Source organism: Indicator indicator, chromosome 5, assembly GCF_027791375.1.
Source record: "Indicator indicator isolate 239-I01 chromosome 5, UM_Iind_1.1, whole genome shotgun sequence".
NCBI lineage: Eukaryota > Metazoa > Chordata > Aves > Piciformes > Indicatoridae > Indicator > Indicator indicator.
The window spans coordinates 26,008,724-26,026,826 of NC_072014.1; the positions used below are offsets into that span (position 1 = coordinate 26,008,724).

Sequence of the window (18,103 nt, forward strand, 5' to 3'; positions counted from 1 at the left end):
AGGCAGTGGAAAGCAGCAGCTGCTGGCCCCCCCCTTCCCACTTAGGGGGACACGGAGGGGAAAAGGACCTGAGAACTGTTTTGGGGAGGGGGAACACAGGTTGGGGGATGGGGATGAGACAGTAAGGGAGGTTGAGACCACCCCTCAACAGTTCCCCAGCACAGCAAGGCAGTGGGTCACACATGTACCCCCTCCTCCACAGAAAGGGGGACACTCAGCTCCTCAGCACGGGCACCTACATCTTCCACCACCAGCAGGCATTCGTGCCCACCAGGGCTGAGAAGGACAACAGCAGGGGGCACATCAGGACCCCGTTTGCCCCTAAAATAAGGCACCTGGCTGCCACAGCAGTGCCCCCCACACAGGCAGCACCTTTGGGGGAGGAGGGGGGGCACTAGCTGTTAGTCCGTTGCTTCTTGAGCACTGCGTACACATCCTCCACCTTGCTGAGCCTCTCGAAGAAGGGCAGCAGGTCCAGCAGCTCTGTGTCCGCCATGTTATCGAACCAGGAGGCCACAGGCACCTGTGGGTAGAGCACTGGGCAGTAGCTGAGGGGGGAGGCTCCCACCACCTTCCCTCCATACCCCCCTTGCCCAAGCCTTCCCCCGAGGGTACCTACAGCGTTATCGGGGTGGAAGATGTAGGATGCAGGCGAGTTGTCCACAATGATGATGCGGCGCAAATCGCGGCCCAAGCGGCTCAGGTCCTTCACATAGTTGCCACGATGGAAGACACAGGATTCCCGGAAAAGCCGTGTCCGGAAAGCCCCCCATTTATCCAGCAGATCAGCCACGGGGTCCGCATACTGTGGGCACGGAACGGGGTGGGGTGAGGATGGGGGTGTCACTGGGGCACACTGTGCCCACCCCACTGTGATGATGGCACCCAGCTCTTCACTGATGCCAGTTCATCCCATGCCTCAGTTTCCCTGATGAGTGCCTTGGAGAAGCAGGCAGCGGTGCCTGACACTGCCACTGCCACTGCCTGCAGGTAGGCAGGTGACAAAGGACCAGCAATGCCCACAGGTGTGGGCAAGGAGAGTTACGTCACCCAAAAGGCAGCTGGGGAGGCCTATGGTAGGGGGTAGAAGGAGCACCCACCTTGGCCAAGCTGGCGGTGAAGAGCACGCACTCGAACAGCTCGCCCATGCGCTGCAGGAACTCGTCCACGTGTGGCCGCTTGAGCACGTACACCTGTGGGCAGGGGGCAGAGGGCTGTGCACCATGGGCACCAGCAACCCAGCCCCCATTCCACACCCTCACGCCCACCCTGAGGGACACCCATGTCCCTGAGAGCAGTCAATGGCTCCCTGCTGGGTAAGGGGAACACAGAGCTGTCTCTGCCCTGTGGACTGCCTTGCTTGGATTTGGGGCTGCCACCACCCTGCTGGCACCTCTGGGACGAAGCATCTGGCCAGCTCTGGAGCCAAGTAACCGAGAACAGGCTGACTGCCCAGACCACAGCCTATCCTGGATTACTTGAACCCAGAGCCAGCCGCTGCAGTAGGGCACCATGCCAGGACCCCTCTTAACTCCCCATCCTGCTGGAAAGAGGGACTGCCCACCTCTGCCTCCCAAGGAGCCATCCCTGCCACCCTGACTGCCCCTCAGTGCAGAGTGCTGGGTCTGTTCCCAGTCCCTGAGGAGGGGGCAGAGGAGACTGTGCCCCAACTGCCAGGCACCCTACCCGCATCCCCTTACCTGGTGCATGATGCCATCTATTTCCACGGGAATGATGAAGTCAGCGTTGTTCACTGGCTGGGGAGGGCACAGCAGGGTCAGCAGCAGGTGGACACCTCATGCCCAAATGCCCCTTTGCCAACCACACACACCCTGCCAATCCCATGCCCACTCACAGGGGCACCCCATCCCACCCAGCAGGTCTGCCAAGTGCTGGGTGCCTGAATGCTGAGCATCACTTGGGGCGGAAGAGGTAGGGGAAAAGCTGGGGGGCTGGGGTGTCCCCCACCTTGAAGGAGCTGTGCACCAGTGTCTCATCCAGGTCGATGACCACACAGAGCTTGCTGGCATCCTGTGGCTTGATCTCAGGCAGGAGGTGTTTGACAGCAGCCTATGGTGGACACACACACACACACTCAAAAACCTATGGGCTCAGTGGGGTGGTGAGGGGCACCCCTCCCCTCCTGCCCACTCCAAGAGGGGGCATGGCACAGGAGGAAAGCCCACTTAGCTCCTCCATCCTGGGACAGGAAAAAATCTGGGGATGGGCAGTGCTGCCTGCCCTGCCCAGTGGAAGGCTGGGAGTGGAGGGGGTGTTCCTGAGGTAGGGGGTACCTTGGGCAGAGCCCCATTCTCCTCCACCAGCAGTGGGGCACTGGTGGTGCTGGCACAGGGCTCCCCTTCATCACAGCACAGGCAGCAGAACAGGGACTGGAGAATGCTGCGGCTCCGAGGCTTCTTGGTGGGGACCTGGGTACCTGCAGAGCAAAAGAGGGCAGAAAGAAGGGTAAAGGGGCAGGGGCACCCCCATCCCCAGCTTGGTGAAGTGAACTGGGGTTTAGGGTGTAGATGTTGGACACAGGAGGTGCCAGAGGGATCTTCCAGAGCTCTTTGGACTCATATCAGCCCACAGCACCCATCCGACCACACTTCCTGCCCCATCAATTGCCAGTGCCGGGGCAGCACCACAGACACAGGGGAGGTTTGGAGACCCACAGTCCCCACGCATGACCCCCGTGGACTCCCCTGTGCGGCTGAAGACTTTAACAGAACCAGGCTCTGTCCGCAAAGGAGGCCGTGGCCACTGCAGCAGCGCCGGCAGCGGATCCCCGGCTCGACCCCGCGGACCGCCCGCGGGGGACACGGACCTACGCCGGGTGGGAGAAATATGTGGGCGGGGACTCGCGGAGGGAGGCGGGGCTTACAGCGCCCCTTTTCCCCGCCTCCAGCCAGCCTCCCTCTCGTTGTCCGACTCGAGCTTACCGGAGGCGAGAGGGCCAACCAGGGCGCAGCGCCCGCCTCTGGGCGCCGTTCCCGCAGCGCTCATTGGCCGATCGAAAGGAAACTGAGGCAGAGGGGCAGCTCCTACCCGGTCCGGGCTCCGAGGGTAGCGCGGTGGCTCCAGTCCCTTCCCCACCGGCCAGACGAGCCGGATCATGCCCCTGGACCGGGATGGGAGTCGCAGCTCCCCCGGTTGTGCACCCCTGAAGCCCTAGTCGCCCTGTGGGGCGTCCCACAACAGGGAACCCGCAGGCCAGGAGCTCCCTACTGCGGACAAGGCCCGTTCCCACGCTTTCCTCCTCGGCCCTGCCAGCTCCCGAAACCGGCGGGTAGCACCTCGGCGACGGGCAGCGCTCCCCGCCAAACCCCCTGCACTGGGTGGGCAGGATCCCGGGCTGCAGCCTGGTATCCGGCGCTCGCCCCTCACCCTCCCCAGCTGTGTTACCCCTGGCGCTACGTGCACTGCCCCCGCCCGGCTCTGGAGGAAACAGCGCAGATGGCCCGAGCAGTGCCCCGAGCACCCCAGAGTCCCCAACAGAATTCAGGAGGACGAAGCACGGTCCCCCGAGCCCAGGCGGGTGCAGACAACTCCGCTCCCCCCTCCCCGTGCCCCAGCTCTTGGGCAGTGGAGTCGCTTCGGGCAGGAGGGACTGGCTGAGGCCACCCGCAGTTCATCACACCCTCCAGGAGCACCCACCCACACGTCCCCAGCCCCCTCAAATACCGGAGCGACGGGGAGACACCCCACACACATTTCCTCCTCCACCGGGAAGGGGGGGTGATTACCTTTCTCCTGCAGCGGAGCGCTCCCCTCCTCCCTGCTAACCTGGGCGATGATGGACTGGTGCTCCATGGGCGCCCCGGGGAGAGGGGGGGGGGGGACAGTTGGGGGGGGAGGGGGCGCCCCCCCCAGTGCTGCCCCCGTTTGGGGGGCGGGAGGCGGGGCGGGGGCCGGCGGCGGCGCGGGGTGGCGGGCGCGGGAGCGGCGCCGCGGAGGAAACTTTGTTACAACATGGAGTTTCCTCCGCCCGGGCTGGGGCTGCAAACATGGAACCCGGGCGCGGTTTCAAGGAACCCCTTAAAAGGGCAACGACGGATGGGGGGCCCTCGCTTCCTCCTCCTCCTTCTTTTCCTACCCCTCCCATCTCCGCTTGCCGGCACCCGCCCCGCAAGGGAGGAGCAGGGGTGCCCCGCCGAGGAGCCGCCGCACAGGCTTGGCTGGAAAGGACCCTCCCTTATTGTGTCTTGGTGCTAGACCGCACTGGGCTCCCACACGCCACGTTTCCACTCAGGGTTAATGGAGCGGAGGATGAGAACTGCTGTCACCTTCCTCTCTGCTGTCACATCGCCATCCATCTGGCAGCCCCAGGGAAAGGACCCCCTTGCAGCCACTCCCGGCATATGAAGACTCCTCCATGCTGGGTGTCTCCTGGAACAGAGATCCCTGGACCCTGTGGCGCCAAGCTGGAGGGGTTCCTGTTTCCCCTTGGGAACCCATTCCTGCTTGCCAGGGCAGGACAGCATACGGGGCAACAGGTGATGGGAGACAGCACCAATAACCGTATGAGGTTTTTTAATTTCTTTTCCTCTTTCTCCTGCAATTCCCTAATTGCTTTAGGGGAAAACAATTATATGTGTGTATGTATGTATGTATGTGTGTATGTATGTATGTACTTCCCCCTGCAATTGCTCTACTCTTGTATTTGGCAGGGAAAGCAGGACTGATTGCAGGTTTTTTCCAAAAAGGTCTTACTGGGAGCTTGAGAATGCACCAACCCCCGTGGGAGAAACTCGTGCCAGCCTCCAAGCCCCCCATGTGCAGGCATCCTTCATTCTCAGACCCTTCCCCCGATCCTGCAAGCCAGAGCAACTTGGCACCACTGTGCTCCCGGACAGCATCCACCCCTGGGGGGTTTCCATCCCGTCCTGGTCACCTCCTCCCTTGCCATCTCGGTGGCAGGACATGGTGTGTCCTCTGTCAGCATCGGGTGCCGAAGCAGGCTGGCAATTCCATGTCTGAGCTTGCTTAGGGTCTTCTCTGCCACACCAGCTCCCTGGGGCTGCACCTTTCTTTACAGGGAGCACAGTCTCTGTGAAACAAGGCCGAAAGGGTACGTGATACCCCTGACTGCTTGGAGAACAAGAGAGCATGACATATGCCCACAGGTGGCCTCTCTGGGAGACGAGGTTCGGCATTGGAGCCAGAGCTGCGGCCCCTGCCTAGCGGTTTCAAAAGGAAGAGGCTGGGCTTCCTCCTCTCTATTTTGGGCTGTCCTATGTTGCTCCTTTAGCCCAGGTGGAACCCCGGCAGGATGCCTGCCTCATCCCCAGCAGGTTGGCTGGCCTGACCCTGGCCTGTTGGAAGCTGCTCGCCATGGGGATGGCTGTAGAGGCCATACACTGTCCCCTCCACGACCCCTGTTGCTCTAGTCGAATTCTCTGCCTGATAAACCACCCACCGGCAGCAGCCCCTGTTCAGCCAGGCCCTGCCTGTCCTCTAGTTAATGCAATTAGGGAAGTCGCCAGGACAGGCACCTGCACTGCAGTTGGAACGACATTTCCAGCTTTGCTGTCTGTTATGGGGCAGTTCGGGTAGCTGGGGAGCTCAGGGGGACGTTGCCCCTGTCCTTGGGCTGTGGAACAAGCTGAGGACATGGAGCTTGTGGAGCTTCTTTCTGCACCCCCAGCACAGGCGGGAACAGGCAGAGCCCTGCTGGATGTGTGGCTGCATGGGGTAGGAATAGGGCAGAAAGGCAGAAGGTTTCTGTCAAACCAGGCACAAGAGGCTCCTCTCTGCCACTCCACTGACCCCACGCTGAAGTCCCAGGTGCTGTCCCTTTTGTCCCAGCTAACCGTGTTCCTGGGGGCTATGCCCCATCAAGCACCGCTCTACGGAATGCAGGCCCACGGCCGGGACCGGACACCTCCTGCTAAGAGCCAGGCGCGGGCAGGTGCCCCCGGGAATGCTCTGGTCCGAAGGCTCCTGGCTGGTGAAGGGTGATCCCCAAGACACAGACATGCGGATCTCTTCCTTCCTGGAGCTGGACTCTATACCCCATACCCTCCAGACACTCCCCCCCTGCGGCCACACTCAGGCCCTGGGGGCTTTCCAGCCCTGAACCCCTGGGCAGGGGCACTCTGGGCTGATGTTGCCTCTTGCAGGTGCTGTGGTGGTGGGGTAGTCACTGCCTTTCTCCCCACAGCCGGTGGCAACCTCGGCGAGCTGCCTTCGGCTGCGCCCCGTGGTGGTGGTGGTGCGGGATACATAGGACACCGCCTTTCGGTGGGGCCCACCACTCTCGCTCCTCCTTCGAACAGCCCAAGACCGGGCCAACGCGGAGGCGGGGGGGGAAGGCACCGCCCCAGCCCGGCCGGCATCGCCCTTTTAAGGAAGGGGAAATTCTTCACATAAACAAGCGCGGCCCTTGGGAGCTGGGGCGGGGGTCTACTTTTTGGAGGGGGGAGGTGGGTATGGAGTGGGGGATGCCAGGCCCCCTGAATTCCCCCTTTTCACCTCCTGACCGGGATGGTTTGGGAAAGGGGATTTTAGGGGTAGAGGGGGTGCTAGAGAGAAGGGGGAGCCTTGAAACAGCCAGGGAGCGTCTCGCAAGTGCGGATCGCGGCGGGGGGCGAAGGGCGGCTTGGACCCCCAGCTCCGCGCTTCCACAGGGCTGCGGATCCGGGGCAATGGCTGCCCCCGGGGAGGGTTCACGTGAGCCTGCATCCGGCGAGACCAACAAGCGGGAAACGGGGCATCCGGGTCGGGGAGGATACGGTGGGGACCCCTACCTCACCCTTTCCCTCCCCGCGGGAATGCAACGAGCTGGGACTGAGCACCCCCGTCCCGCGCCCCAACGGCCACGCTTTAGATGCTGTGACACCACCGCCTGCCAAGCACTCCCTGCCCTATGCTAAGGGTCCGACCCGGGGTATAGGGGGGCCGGGGAGGTTCCATCCTGGTCCCGGGAGCGCCCAGCAGCAGCGAGGCTGAGGCCGGTTACAAACATGCCATTTATTAGCCCCATTATTAGCACCCCTGCGCTCGAATTTAGGAGCCCCCTAGGGAGGTCCGGAGGCTGGGGCCAGTCCCAGGCAGCAGGGTTGGCAGCTTTGGGTCCCCAGAGGCTGGCCCCGCCGTGCCTGGGCGCGGGCGGTGAGCGATGGTTAGCGGTCCCGGGAGGTGATTAGCGGTCCCGAGGGGTGATTAGCGGTCCCGGGTGCCGGCGATTCCCGGCACTAATGAGGAGGGGAGGTCTCCAGGGCTGCTCATTCACTGAAGTTTCTGTGCCAAGCTCCCCCTCCCCGCTCGATTTCTAGCCTTAGGGGACTTTAAAAAGCCGAAGGAGTGATCTGCACTATTTATTTGCTGGGTGCGTCTCTGGGCAGGACATCATCCCCGGGTTCGGTGCGGCATCAAATCGGTGCCCGGGGGAGGGGGACACACACACACACAGAAGACAATAAGGGGGGCCGGGGTCTGTCACCGGCTCCCTGCCAGCGCCGGCGGGTCGAGAGAGACGCCGAAGCTGAACTGCCTGTGATGGCCTCGGGCCAGGAACCGGGCTCCGTGTGCGATGCTGCATGTCCAGATCTGGAAGGGTACAGAGGGCAGATCGATGAGCACTCACCGGGGACTGGTTCCCACCCAGTTGCCCCTTCCAGTGGTGTCAGCCCTACCAGGTAGGCAACGAAGACCACATAGGCGGCCAGCAGCAAGCCCAGGGGGATGTAGTACTTCAGTCCCTGCAGTGTGGGCAGAAAGTCCACCACGAAGTAGATGTTGATGGCACAGACCAACCCTGTGATGAGGGTCATCAGCACTTTCCCAGGGCTGTGGGCAGGTGAGCAGGCATCAGCACCAGAACAGAGTTCCCATGCTGTGTCCCAACAGGCACAGAGGTGTGGGTGCCCTGGATTTGTAGATGAGTGAGACACCAGTGAGGTGGTGCAACCCATGGCAATACAACACCCCAATGCCATCATGGGGCATAGGTTTTGCCTGCTCTCCAGATGCAGGGCTGGCAGTGCCAGGAGGATGCTGAAGACCCAGGGATGCCCAAAAGGACTGAATGTGGCATTGGGATGAGGATGAAAAGGGTAATGTTAGAGTTTGCCCTGTCCTGGCTTCCCTGAGCAGGTGGGAATGAACATGCCCGCCACAGCTGCCCCCACAGAATAGTTGAAGGGGGCAGGATGAGACAAAGAGAGGGTGCCTGCAACTAGAGCACCCCACTGTGTCCCTCTATGTGCCTCCCCCCACCATGGCACTCACAGGCCATTGGTGAAGTCCTGCATGAGTGGGCGCAGGCTTGTGAAGGTGAGGACAGGAAGAACGGCAAAGGGCAGCTGAAAGGAGATGGAGATGAGGAAGGCATGGCCTCCAGACTGGAGTGTTGGGAGGCAGGTGATGCCCCCAGTCCTCTCCCTTTACCAGGATGCTCTGCAGGACATTGAGAAGGTCGTTCATCCCTGTGAGGTGGCTGACATCCTTGAAGGCAGCCACGAAGACAGTGGGCAGGATGGCAAAGGAGCGGGTGAAGAGAACCCGGGCGAAGCGGGACCAGCGAAGCTGCAGGAAGCCCTGGGGACATGGCAAAACATGCACCTTTGGCCCTCGCCATGTCTGGCATGCCATGCTCAGGTGGCTCCCTCCAGACCGCTGGCTCGGAGGCACATAGGAGGCATTGCTTGCTCCTCTGTGCCGGGGCGCGGGCCCTTGCAGGGCGGCTGAGTCCCACTAGGTGTCAGCTCCAGCTCATTAAACAAACGATCTCATTAGGGAAACACTGCTCGGGGCACCCGCAGGATGCCTCCGGGAGGGGGTGTCGCAGGGCGCGGGGGTGGCCATGCAACGGCAATGAGTGGGCTCTGTCCACATCCCGCCTCTTGAGCACCTGGGACTCTGGTGCTAGCAAGCTACCCCCCACCAGATGGGCAATGCCCCATGCCCAGCTCCCTGCAGGAATGGGGGCCCATTAATTCTACCAAACACCCTGGGGTGGTAGGGGGTGCTGCCCATAGAAACCCTACCAAGAGCCCACCTCCTCCCCAGGTTCCTGTTAGGGGCAAGGCGATCATGCTGGAATCCTTGTCCCTCACCTCCATGACAAACTGCCCTGCATAGGTCCCAGTCATCGTGGAGCTCTGTCCTGCTGCCAAGATCCCGATGGCCCAGATGTACAGTGCTGCTGCCCCAAAATAGCAGCCCAGGATGACACCCTGTGCAGGGACACTTCCATGGGGACCTCAAAGCACGCGCACCCCAGGCACCTTCGTATGTCCTGGCTTCCTAGGCTGGTCATAGCAATTTCCATCCCCAGAGAGGGGAGTGCTTTGTCCTCCAAAATGGTATGGATGCCCGCTGGGCACAGCCCAGGGCTACTCACCCCCTGGTAGATATCCACAGAGACTGTCTCATTGTTGGTGGGGAAGATACCAGCATAGTGGCTGACACTGCTGTTGACACACTGATTGTGCTGCAAGGCACAAAGGGCACAAGGGTGATGGTCACCCAGTAGCCCCCAGAGATGAGGGAATCCCCCACACCACATCTCAGGGGATGAGGACATCCACTCTCCAAGTGATGTGCTCCATGCCTATCTCTACAGCCAGGCACAGCCATCACCTCCTTGCAGGTATAAGGTGATACTCACCACATCCTGGTTTCGCTGGTGGTAAAAGGCCTCGCCAAAGACAGCCATGACAAAGAGGTTGATGAAGAAGGAGATGAAGAGGGCCAGGCCAGATTCAGTCAGGAAATACATATTGGCCTCTTGCACCGCTTCCTTCTTGGACCGGTCAATTGCCCGTGTCTGGGCACAGGAGGTGACATGGGTGCCACAGGGTCAGGTGGGCAACCCTGTTGCACAGCCAGGGCCAGATGGTCCCCACCAAGTATCCCCCGGGACAATGGGGTGGCAGTGCCTTGGTCTCACCTTGACCAAGGAGGAGTGGAGGAAGATGTTATGGGGCATAATGATGGCACCAATGATACCCACAGCCTGGAGCAGCTCCTTTCGCCCACAGCCCGGGCAGTAGGGTAAGAAAATACCCTTCAGCACCTCCATCTGCGCTGGCCTCACCATCACATACTGGGGACCAGTGGGAAGGGGCACTATGAGCTGCTCTTCCCTGCTGCAGCTTTGTGCCAGCAGGGATGTCCCACTGGGCACCCTTGCCAGCACCCTGCAGGGAAAGGGGTGTTCCCAGCTCCCCCCTTCACCTCGTAGCCAAAGGTCAGGGCCATGATGGTAATGAGGAGGCCAAAAAAAGCCTCCAGTTTGCGTAGCCCTAGAGGGGTCAAGAGATGGGGTGGGACAGAGCAGGGGACACTGGAGCTGCATCAGCACCAGGACTGCCCACTGTCCCCCCACCTCGGCACTCACCGTACTTGTCGAGAAAGAGGAAGAAGAGGGTGTCTATGATTGTGATGAGGACCCCACCCCAGAGGGGGATGCTGTGGGATGGCAAGGGATGGCATTAGACGCATGCCCCTCAGCAGAGCGGGGCCGTTGGGGAGGCCTGGGGGTTCTCGTGGGGCAGCTCACTGGCCAGCTGAGAGCAGGCTGAAGGCAATGGCTGTCCCAATCACCTCCTGCATGTCAGAGGTGATGATGGCAATCTCGATCATAAGCCAGAGCAAGACACGAGGTACCTGGAGGGACCAGAGCACTGTGAGGTACCTAAGCCAAAAATGGGGCTTGTCCCCTGCTGAGCTGGCACAGCCTCCAGGATGGATGTCCCTGTCCCCAGCCTGTGGTAGGCCACCCAGAGCAGCTTGGGGATCTCAGGAGAGACTCGCCAACCTCTCTCATGACTCAGGGTGCAAGATGGAGCCTAAATCCCAGCCTGTTCCCCCTTCTCATCCCTGCCTCAGAAGGAGCTGAAGATGGCATCTAGCTGTCTGGTTATAATGCTTCTGGAGATGTGCTGGGGCAAAGGGAGGTACTCAGCAGTCCTTTTGGGCATCTGGCACTTAGCCGACACCTCATTGCTTGTTCCCCCCATCAGGATCCTTCTGCCTAGATGGGACTCCTCCTTTGCCATGTGACTCTCTCCCCAAGCATCCCCAACTCCCTGCACCAATGTGCCTAGGCTTGTCCTGCATCTTGGCTGTGTGTCACTGCCCTGATACCCACGCTCACCCTGCTGGGGACACTCTCATGTGTCCCTAGGTCAGACAAGGACACCAAGGCAGCTGCTTCTCCCTGCCTCAGCCTGGGCCCCTGTACCACAGTGGTGTGCAAGCACTAGGTAGGGGGGATGGGGGGCTGGGCAGGCCTTGGGGAGCCCCTGGGAGATGCAGAGCTCTCACAGTATCTTTTCTGCTCCTCTCCAGCCCCTGAGTCCCTGCCAGGCCCATCGCAAACCCAAGCATGGGGTCCTCCCAGGCTGTGACCCCTGGGGGTGCTCCCAGTGGCTGCTTACCTTGGGGTAATAGAGGTAGCAAATCTCGCCCAAGTCTTTCCCAGTCACCACGCCCAGGCGGATGGCCAGGCGCTGGCACAGCAGCCCCAGGACAGTAGCCCACAGCAGCACCCACAGCAGCTGCAGGTGGGGAGAGGACGGAAGGAGGCAGCAGAAGCTGGGCACCAGGCAGGATCACGCTGCCGGGGGCTTCCAGCAAGTTCATGAATCAGCCCGGGGACACGGGCAAGAGAAGCCCAAAGGAGTGGAGGTGGTCCCCAGCCCAGGAGCAGGGGTAGCTCTGGCACTGTTGGGTGCCTTCTTTCAGTGCCAGAACACCACCTCCCCCCCACCCCCGCCCTCATGCCTTTCCTGCTCCTCGGGCTGAGGAAGCCAGTGTGCCATAGGGCCGGGTGGCCGTTGGTGCAGGAGAGATTACGAAACCCCCACAGCTTCCTGACTTCGAGGCCGGGGGCCGGGGGGGGGTGGCAGGGCTCACCTTGAATCCTGCCACCGCCCCGCACTGCAGGTCTGACTCCACGTTGCCCGGGTCCAGGTAGGCGATGCTCATGAGGAAACCAGGACCGGTGAAAGCCCACAGTTTCCTAAAGCTGAAACCGGGCTGGGACGTGGCAGCAGGTCAGAGGGAGTTGCTCCCATTCAAACCCATTATCTTATCTCCCCGTTGCGCTCCCGGGCCCCAGTTCTAGGAAGCCCTGTGCTGCCTGCACGGGCGTGTTTCGTACACCAGAGGCATTTCTCCCTCTTGCTTTCGGGAGTGAACTGCTGCTCCTCAGCCCCTCTCCATTAGCAGCAGTGCCAAGTCCAGCGAGACCCCCCCCCATCCCACCCGGTGACGGGTTGGATAGTGATTTGCAGAGAGGTCCTGGGACTGTCAGGAGCAGATCCCCCGTGGGATCCTACTGCCGAGACCTGTTTTCAGCACCCTTCCTGGCAGGAGAGCTCCAATGTTTTTCCCTCCTCTCTTCTACCCCCTGGGACCAGATGGGGATGGAGGCTGGTGGGGGAGCAGGCAGCCTGGGAAAGCCCTACTGGACTGGTCACGGGTGGCCCAGAATGCGGGGCCCAGGAGCTGTGTGAGCAGCAGGGTGATTCCTGAGGGCTGGGTAGCAGCTAGTTGCATGCCTCAGTTTCCCCATCTGGAAACTTCCAAGCCTGTGGCTATGACTTGCCTGAGACAGGTTTAGGGATGTTATGGTCCCCAGGGCCTGTGCCCTACACTGTTGTAGCCCTTTGCTCTCCTACCTTAAACTTCTTGTGGTACCAGCTCCCTGCCCAACCTCAGACAGAGGTGCCAGCCTTGCAGCACCTACCCCATTGCCCTTGGGGATGCTGATGAGTTCGTCCAAGTAGGTCTGATCCAGAGTGCTAGGGCACTGCGGGGACATGGGGATCCTGCCGGTGCCATAAGTCTGAGTCTCGCTGCGGTTCACAGACCTGGTGAGGCCTGGGGTGGGTGAGGAAGAGGAGAGGTGGCAGCCCACGGGGGGTCAATGGCACTTGGTACCAGCTTCCCCCCCAGTTTCACCTGCCCATACCTAGTGATACCCAGGACAGACAAGGCCCTTTGCAGAGGGGCATGAAGGTGGCTGTATGGTGGCTGTCAGTAGTTACCCAAAAGGTTTGGATGCCACCTCCAGCTCAGATATCCCTGAAAACCTCCAATCCCAGCCCAGTCTTCATCAGTCTAAGAGCCAAGTACAGTTCTGGGCAGGAGGGACAGAAGAGGACCCTGATTTGGGTTCTGCTGCTGGGTGGGCACCAAGCAGGGACAAGAGGCAAGTACTGGTTCCAGTCCACTGCTAGCCCACCCACGTCTGGGAGCATGGGTGAATCATTGGTGGGCTGGGGGAAATAGAGGACAGGACTTGTGGGGAAGCCAGGACAGGCTAGAGGGGATGGTGGCCAGTGGAGTGAAGGAGAGCAGAGCTCAGGGGTTCCAGGGCAGAGGGAAGGGACTCTAGGGAAGGAAACACCCAAGTGTTATGGGGCTCACCTGGCTCCAGTGGTGCTGTGGATGAGCTCAATCCGGACATGGTGCTGAGCAGCCCTGATCTCGACACTGGGTGCAATGCCTTTCACTTAGTTTTTAAACAACCTCCCAGCTGCCTTCCCACCCCCAAGGAGGAGGAGAAGGAAGTGCTCCTTCCCCACTTGCTGACCCGGGCTGGGAAAGGGGCCCTGCTTGGGCTCGGTGGGTGCTGTGCATGTGTGTGGCTTCAGTTTCCCCACCCTGTGCCAGGAGCAGGGGGGCCAGCACCTCTCTCCCCTTTGCCATGCACATTTGCATGCCAACACAGGGCACCCACACCAGCGTGCTCAGGGTGGTGGGAGTGTGCCTGAGTGTCACCCTCCATCCCATGCCAGGGGTCCTACTCCTTGGACAGTTGAAAGGACAGGGACAGTGTTCTGCAGTGTGGGGAGAGAGGGAGTAGGGGAAAGGCCACACCAAAGGGAGTGAGGAGGAAGCAGGCATGTGTTGCACAAGTGCATGAGCTGGTCAAAAAGCACCCTCAGCTGCTGGTGGGAAGTGCTTAGCCAGGCAAACTCTGCACCACAGGGTGCTCACACCACCTCAGGTGGAAGGACCCTCACCCCAAAGATGAGGTGCTCAGTGTTGTTGCAGGTGAGGCTTGTGTCCACGAAAGTGAGGCACCCCATCCCCAGGACCCTTGTGGCTGTGGAGGTGGGACGGGGAGCATCCCAGGTGCACTCATGGATGTCTGGCTAGTACCAGCTGCCTCTCCAGGGTACCCTTCTGGCAGCTGTGCTGTGCCCCCAAAAAAGGTAGGCGTTGGGGTCTGCCCTCAGGGAGTTATGGGGTGATGGATTAGCACATGACCAGGTGCAAGCCTGTCTCTGCTCCAGGGCATGTCCTGAGCACCTCCACCCCAAGCAAGGGGTAGAACAGCTGGGAGTGGAACAGGGTTCCCCCTAGACTGGTGTGGAGGCGTGTTAGTACTCAATTCAGCACCCCCTGCCCTCCCTGTGCCTCAGTTTCTCCAAAGCAAACAATCCTGGGCGGGCAGTGCTGGCAGCTTTATTCCCCGTTAGCTGGAGGGTGATGAGGTGGGGGACTGGGGAGGGGTCTGACAGCACCAGCAGAGGCAAAGCGGTCCCCAGGGGGCTGCTGGTAGTCAAAGGGGGTAAAGAATTGGGCAGCAAAGGAGACAGAATCATGAGGCTGCTGGAGGAGCAGGGCCAGAAGAAAGTCAGCCATCTGTGCCTTGAGCTCCGGGTGCTGCTGCACGTAGGTGGTGTAGGTCACTTGCAGCTCCTCCTGTGGCATGGTGGGCAAAACAGGCGAGGGCACTCAACATAACCCCCACCAAGTACTATGCTGGGGGCAGGGAGGAGGCAAGATGCCCCCTGAGTCCTTTCCCACCCTTGAGGAGGTGTGAAGGAAGATGCTGGCCAGTCTGCTCCCCTCCCTGTGTCCCCTGGGCACCCTAGGGGTGACCCTGCTGGGGAGTGGCACAGTCCCATGTTCTCATGCCCCATCGTCTCACCTTCCTTTCCAGGAACCAGGAGTAGAGCTGGATGTCCTCCTCCCAGTCCAGGGGCTGTTTGGCAAAGTGTGGCTGGAGCTTGATCCCACCTGGCAGCAGAAAGGCATTTTGCTGCCAGACAGCAGGCAGGAACTGCCTGTGCTGGGGCAGGTACAAGCTTCCTCCTCTTAGTACCTTTCTGGGTGAGGACTGATTCATCCTGCAGAAGCATTTCAACTGGGCAGCCAACCTGCACTAGCCGTGCCAAATGCCTGTGGGAGGAGGAGCTGGTGACCTCCTACTCCTGACTCCTCACCAAGCTGGCATAGGTTTGGCATAGGTGCCCCTGGATGGAACCCCTCATACCCACTGGGGAGGAAGCTGCTGTGCCAAACGGTGGAGATGTCTGTGCCAGTGTGTAGGATTTGCTCAATCACAAATACCTCCATCTCCACTGAGCCCACTGCCTGCTGCTGGGTGCCCAGGGCATGCTGGGGAAACACGGCCAGAGGTCACCCATCCTGGAGTCATTGCTGTCCCTGGGTGCCATCCCCATGCGCCCTCATGCAGTCAGCCACCCATCCTGGAGTCATTGCTGTCCCTGGGTGCTATCCCCATGTGCCCTCATGCAGTCAACCACCCATCCTGGAGTCATTTTTGTCCCTGGGTGCTATCCCCATGCGCCCTCATGCAGTCAACCACCCATCCTGGAGTCATTGCTGTCCCTGGGTGCCATCCCCATGCGCCCCCATGCGCCCTCATGCAGTCAGCCACCCATCCTGGAGTCATTTTTGTCCCTGGGTGCTATCCCCATGCACCCTCATGCAGTCAACCACCCGTCCTGGAATCATTGCTGTCCCTGGGTGCTATCCCCATGTGCCCTCATGCAGTCAACCACCCATCCTGGAGTCATTGTCGTCTCCGGGTTCCATCCCCATGCGCCCTCATGCAGTCAACCACACTGCTCACTTCCACCTCTTGCGTCCCACTCTGTCACTCCCAACTTGACTCAGACCCCTGATCCCATGGGTGCCCTTGGCCAGCAGCTCACATAGCTTGAGGTGCAGAGGTGGCCTTGGATGTCAAAGGCTGGGAAGATGAGGCCAGGGGGCACTGCCTGCCGGCATGCCAGCACCCGCAGCAGCAGGAGACTGGCACCTTCCAGCAGCAGCCCCCGCAGCTTGGCCTGGCTGTAGGAGAAACTCCAGCACTGTGGCTCTGCCTGCAGAGAGATCCATCCATCTCATGGAACACTGTCCCCGAGGACAGCAACCCTTAGAGCCTGGGGTCACCTCTGGGTGTGACAGACCAGCCATACCTCCTCTCCTGCCCCATCTAGGGGGCAGAGGGAAGAGATATTTCCCCCTCAGCCTCACCTCTCCCTCCTGGAGTATCTTTGTGACAGTCATCCCATGATGATGGCTTATTATGTGGGTCCTCCTCTCTATGGGGTATTCTTCTAGCTGCAGGAGGGGTGAGGGGCACAGGGTGGGGGGCAGAGCTAGGACACAGCCTCTCTGAGATGGTACACTCCAGCACCCTTTCAACAATGCACCATGTCAGATGTGTTGTAGGAAACACTCTGCTCCAGGGGCCACACAGGGCCTACTGAGACAGAGCTGGTGTCCAAGCCAAGGAAGGGACACAGGGCTGCCCACAGTGACCTTACATGAGGCCCAAGAGTGCATCGCTGCAAGGAGCACCCCAGGCAGGAGGGCAGGACATGGGAGACATGGGAAGGGGACACACCACCACCAACCACCACATCAGTCACCTCCAGGCGCTCCTGCTCCTCCTGCTCCAAGGTCTCCAGCTGCGGAGTCACATAGGCTGACAGAACAGAGCCATACTCAGCCCACCCTCCTGGCACTGCAGCAGTCCCTCCCCAGCCTAGCCTGGAGGGCCAGTGAGAGGGGGATGCTCCAGCCCTGGGGAGATGGAGGGAACACCTCAAGGTCCTTCCCCCACCAGCTCACCTTTGAGGGTCCTGGAGCCAGGCATGCCATCCTGCCTGCCGTGGGCCTGCACCAGGAGGCAGATGCGTGCTGGCTTGCCCATCTGCTCATAGGGTGCCCACTGGACTGCAGCCCACCACTGGGCCCCTGCCTGGCCCCTTGGCTGCCTCCCCTCTGCCACCACCTCCAGCGTCTCAGCAAACACACAACGGTCTAAATCCTCCAGTCCTGTCCAGAGGGACAGTCACCCCTGGTTGGAGGATACTCATCCCTGCCTCAGTTTCCTTCCCCCCAACTCCCCGTGCAGACTGAGCTGAGCCCCTCACCATTCATCTGGCTTGTCCCCCTCCTACCGGTCCCGGTGCCCCCCATCCCTGCGCTGTGGACCTCCCAGGGCACGGTGTGGGGACAAAGGTGAGGCTAGTGGACCGGTACCCACCGATCAGGCCCAGGAACTCGGCGGCTGCCTCCGTGAGAGCTGAGCTCTCTTGCCGGCCCTCGGCGGGGGGCTCCATGCCTCTCCTGGGGGTTCCTGCTGCCAGACCTCCCAGGTGAGGGGGCAGCATGTCACCCCCAAATCGTGGTATCATCCCCCGGCGCCCACAGGTGTAATCGGCTGGGACGGGGCATTGATACCCCCCGCCCTCCGCATCCCCCCAGCCCCTGTGGCTCCCGCCATGCTCTCCCACGGACCCTCCCAACACTCCTCTCCCCTCAGCAGCGCCCCCCAACATCCGCCCCAGCCCCCGGTGCACCGCCCGGTCCCTGGACCTGCTCGGGTCGGGCCCCGGTATCCCCTCCCGACGCCACAGCGGTCTCCACAGCAACGGCGCGGCCCCGCCTCTTAAAGGAGAGGCGACCCCGCGGCGAGGTTTTGAGTGACCGGGGAGGCAGGGACACTGGCCGTGGAAGGGAAGAGCCACACAGGTACAAATTCGATCCTATCTTTTATTTGGGGGGAGGGGGAGCGGGCAGAGGCTTAAATTCACAGTACAGCAACACCCCCGCCACCAGCAAGCCCCCATGGTCCCATCCCAGTGTACGTGTGCGTGCGTACTCAAGAACGGGGTGGGGCAGGGGCTTGGAAGTCCGGCACCAAGCATCGGATGGTGGAGAAGAGCCCCTTGCCTGGAGATAGTACTGCCCCCTTCCTTGCTGGCTCCATCCCAGCCCTGTCCTCAGCAAAGGAAATGCACAGTACTGGGGGCTACCAGGAGACGGGGGTACTCCCTGAGTGCTTGTGGTGTGGGAATTTGGGGCTCCTAGAAAAATG

General features: G+C 61.1%; 3 protein-coding genes across 7 annotated transcripts; all 3 read right to left on the reverse strand.

Moving 5' to 3' along the window:
• Positions 1-105: 105 nt before the first annotated feature.
• CTDSP1 (CTD small phosphatase 1) lies at positions 106-3,813 on the reverse strand. 5 transcript variants are annotated; one of them, XM_054380809.1, is made up of 8 exons: positions 3,747-3,813; positions 2,295-2,437; positions 1,969-2,070; positions 1,701-1,757; positions 1,442-1,444; positions 1,101-1,214; positions 620-805; positions 106-523 (listed from the first exon to the last, which is right to left on the reverse strand). In XM_054380809.1, exons 1-8 carry the CDS (start codon positions 3,811-3,813, stop codon positions 395-397), a joined length of 801 nt encoding a protein of 266 aa, XP_054236784.1. In that variant the 3' UTR covers positions 106-394. The 5 variants fall into 5 exon arrangements, with proteins under 5 accessions (XP_054236784.1, XP_054236781.1, XP_054236783.1 ...); XM_054380806.1 differs by lacking the exon at positions 1,442-1,444 and having other exon boundaries at positions 1,101-1,193; XM_054380808.1 differs by lacking the exon at positions 1,442-1,444 and having other exon boundaries at positions 1,101-1,193; positions 2,295-2,429; positions 3,727-3,813.
• Positions 3,814-7,440: 3,627 nt separating this feature from the next.
• SLC11A1 (solute carrier family 11 member 1) lies at positions 7,441-12,832 on the reverse strand. The gene is made up of 14 exons (XM_054381237.1): positions 12,701-12,832; positions 11,866-11,988; positions 11,388-11,507; positions 10,508-10,614; positions 10,346-10,416; positions 10,183-10,250; positions 9,896-10,051; positions 9,614-9,772; positions 9,347-9,436; positions 9,060-9,179; positions 8,392-8,541; positions 8,233-8,306; positions 7,638-7,791; positions 7,441-7,551 (listed from the first exon to the last, which is right to left on the reverse strand). Exons 1-14 carry the CDS (start codon positions 12,773-12,775, stop codon positions 7,441-7,443), a joined length of 1,578 nt encoding a protein of 525 aa, XP_054237212.1. The 5' UTR covers positions 12,776-12,832.
• Positions 12,833-14,354: 1,522 nt separating this feature from the next.
• CATIP (ciliogenesis associated TTC17 interacting protein) lies at positions 14,355-17,345 on the reverse strand. Its single transcript, XM_054381238.1, has 10 exons — positions 17,270-17,345; positions 16,852-17,058; positions 16,650-16,705; positions 16,252-16,338; positions 15,927-16,097; positions 15,242-15,366; positions 15,071-15,147; positions 14,897-14,985; positions 14,491-14,667; positions 14,355-14,441 (listed from the first exon to the last, which is right to left on the reverse strand). Exons 1-10 carry the CDS (start codon positions 17,343-17,345, stop codon positions 14,355-14,357), a joined length of 1,152 nt encoding a protein of 383 aa, XP_054237213.1.
• Positions 17,346-18,103: the final 758 nt, after the last annotated feature.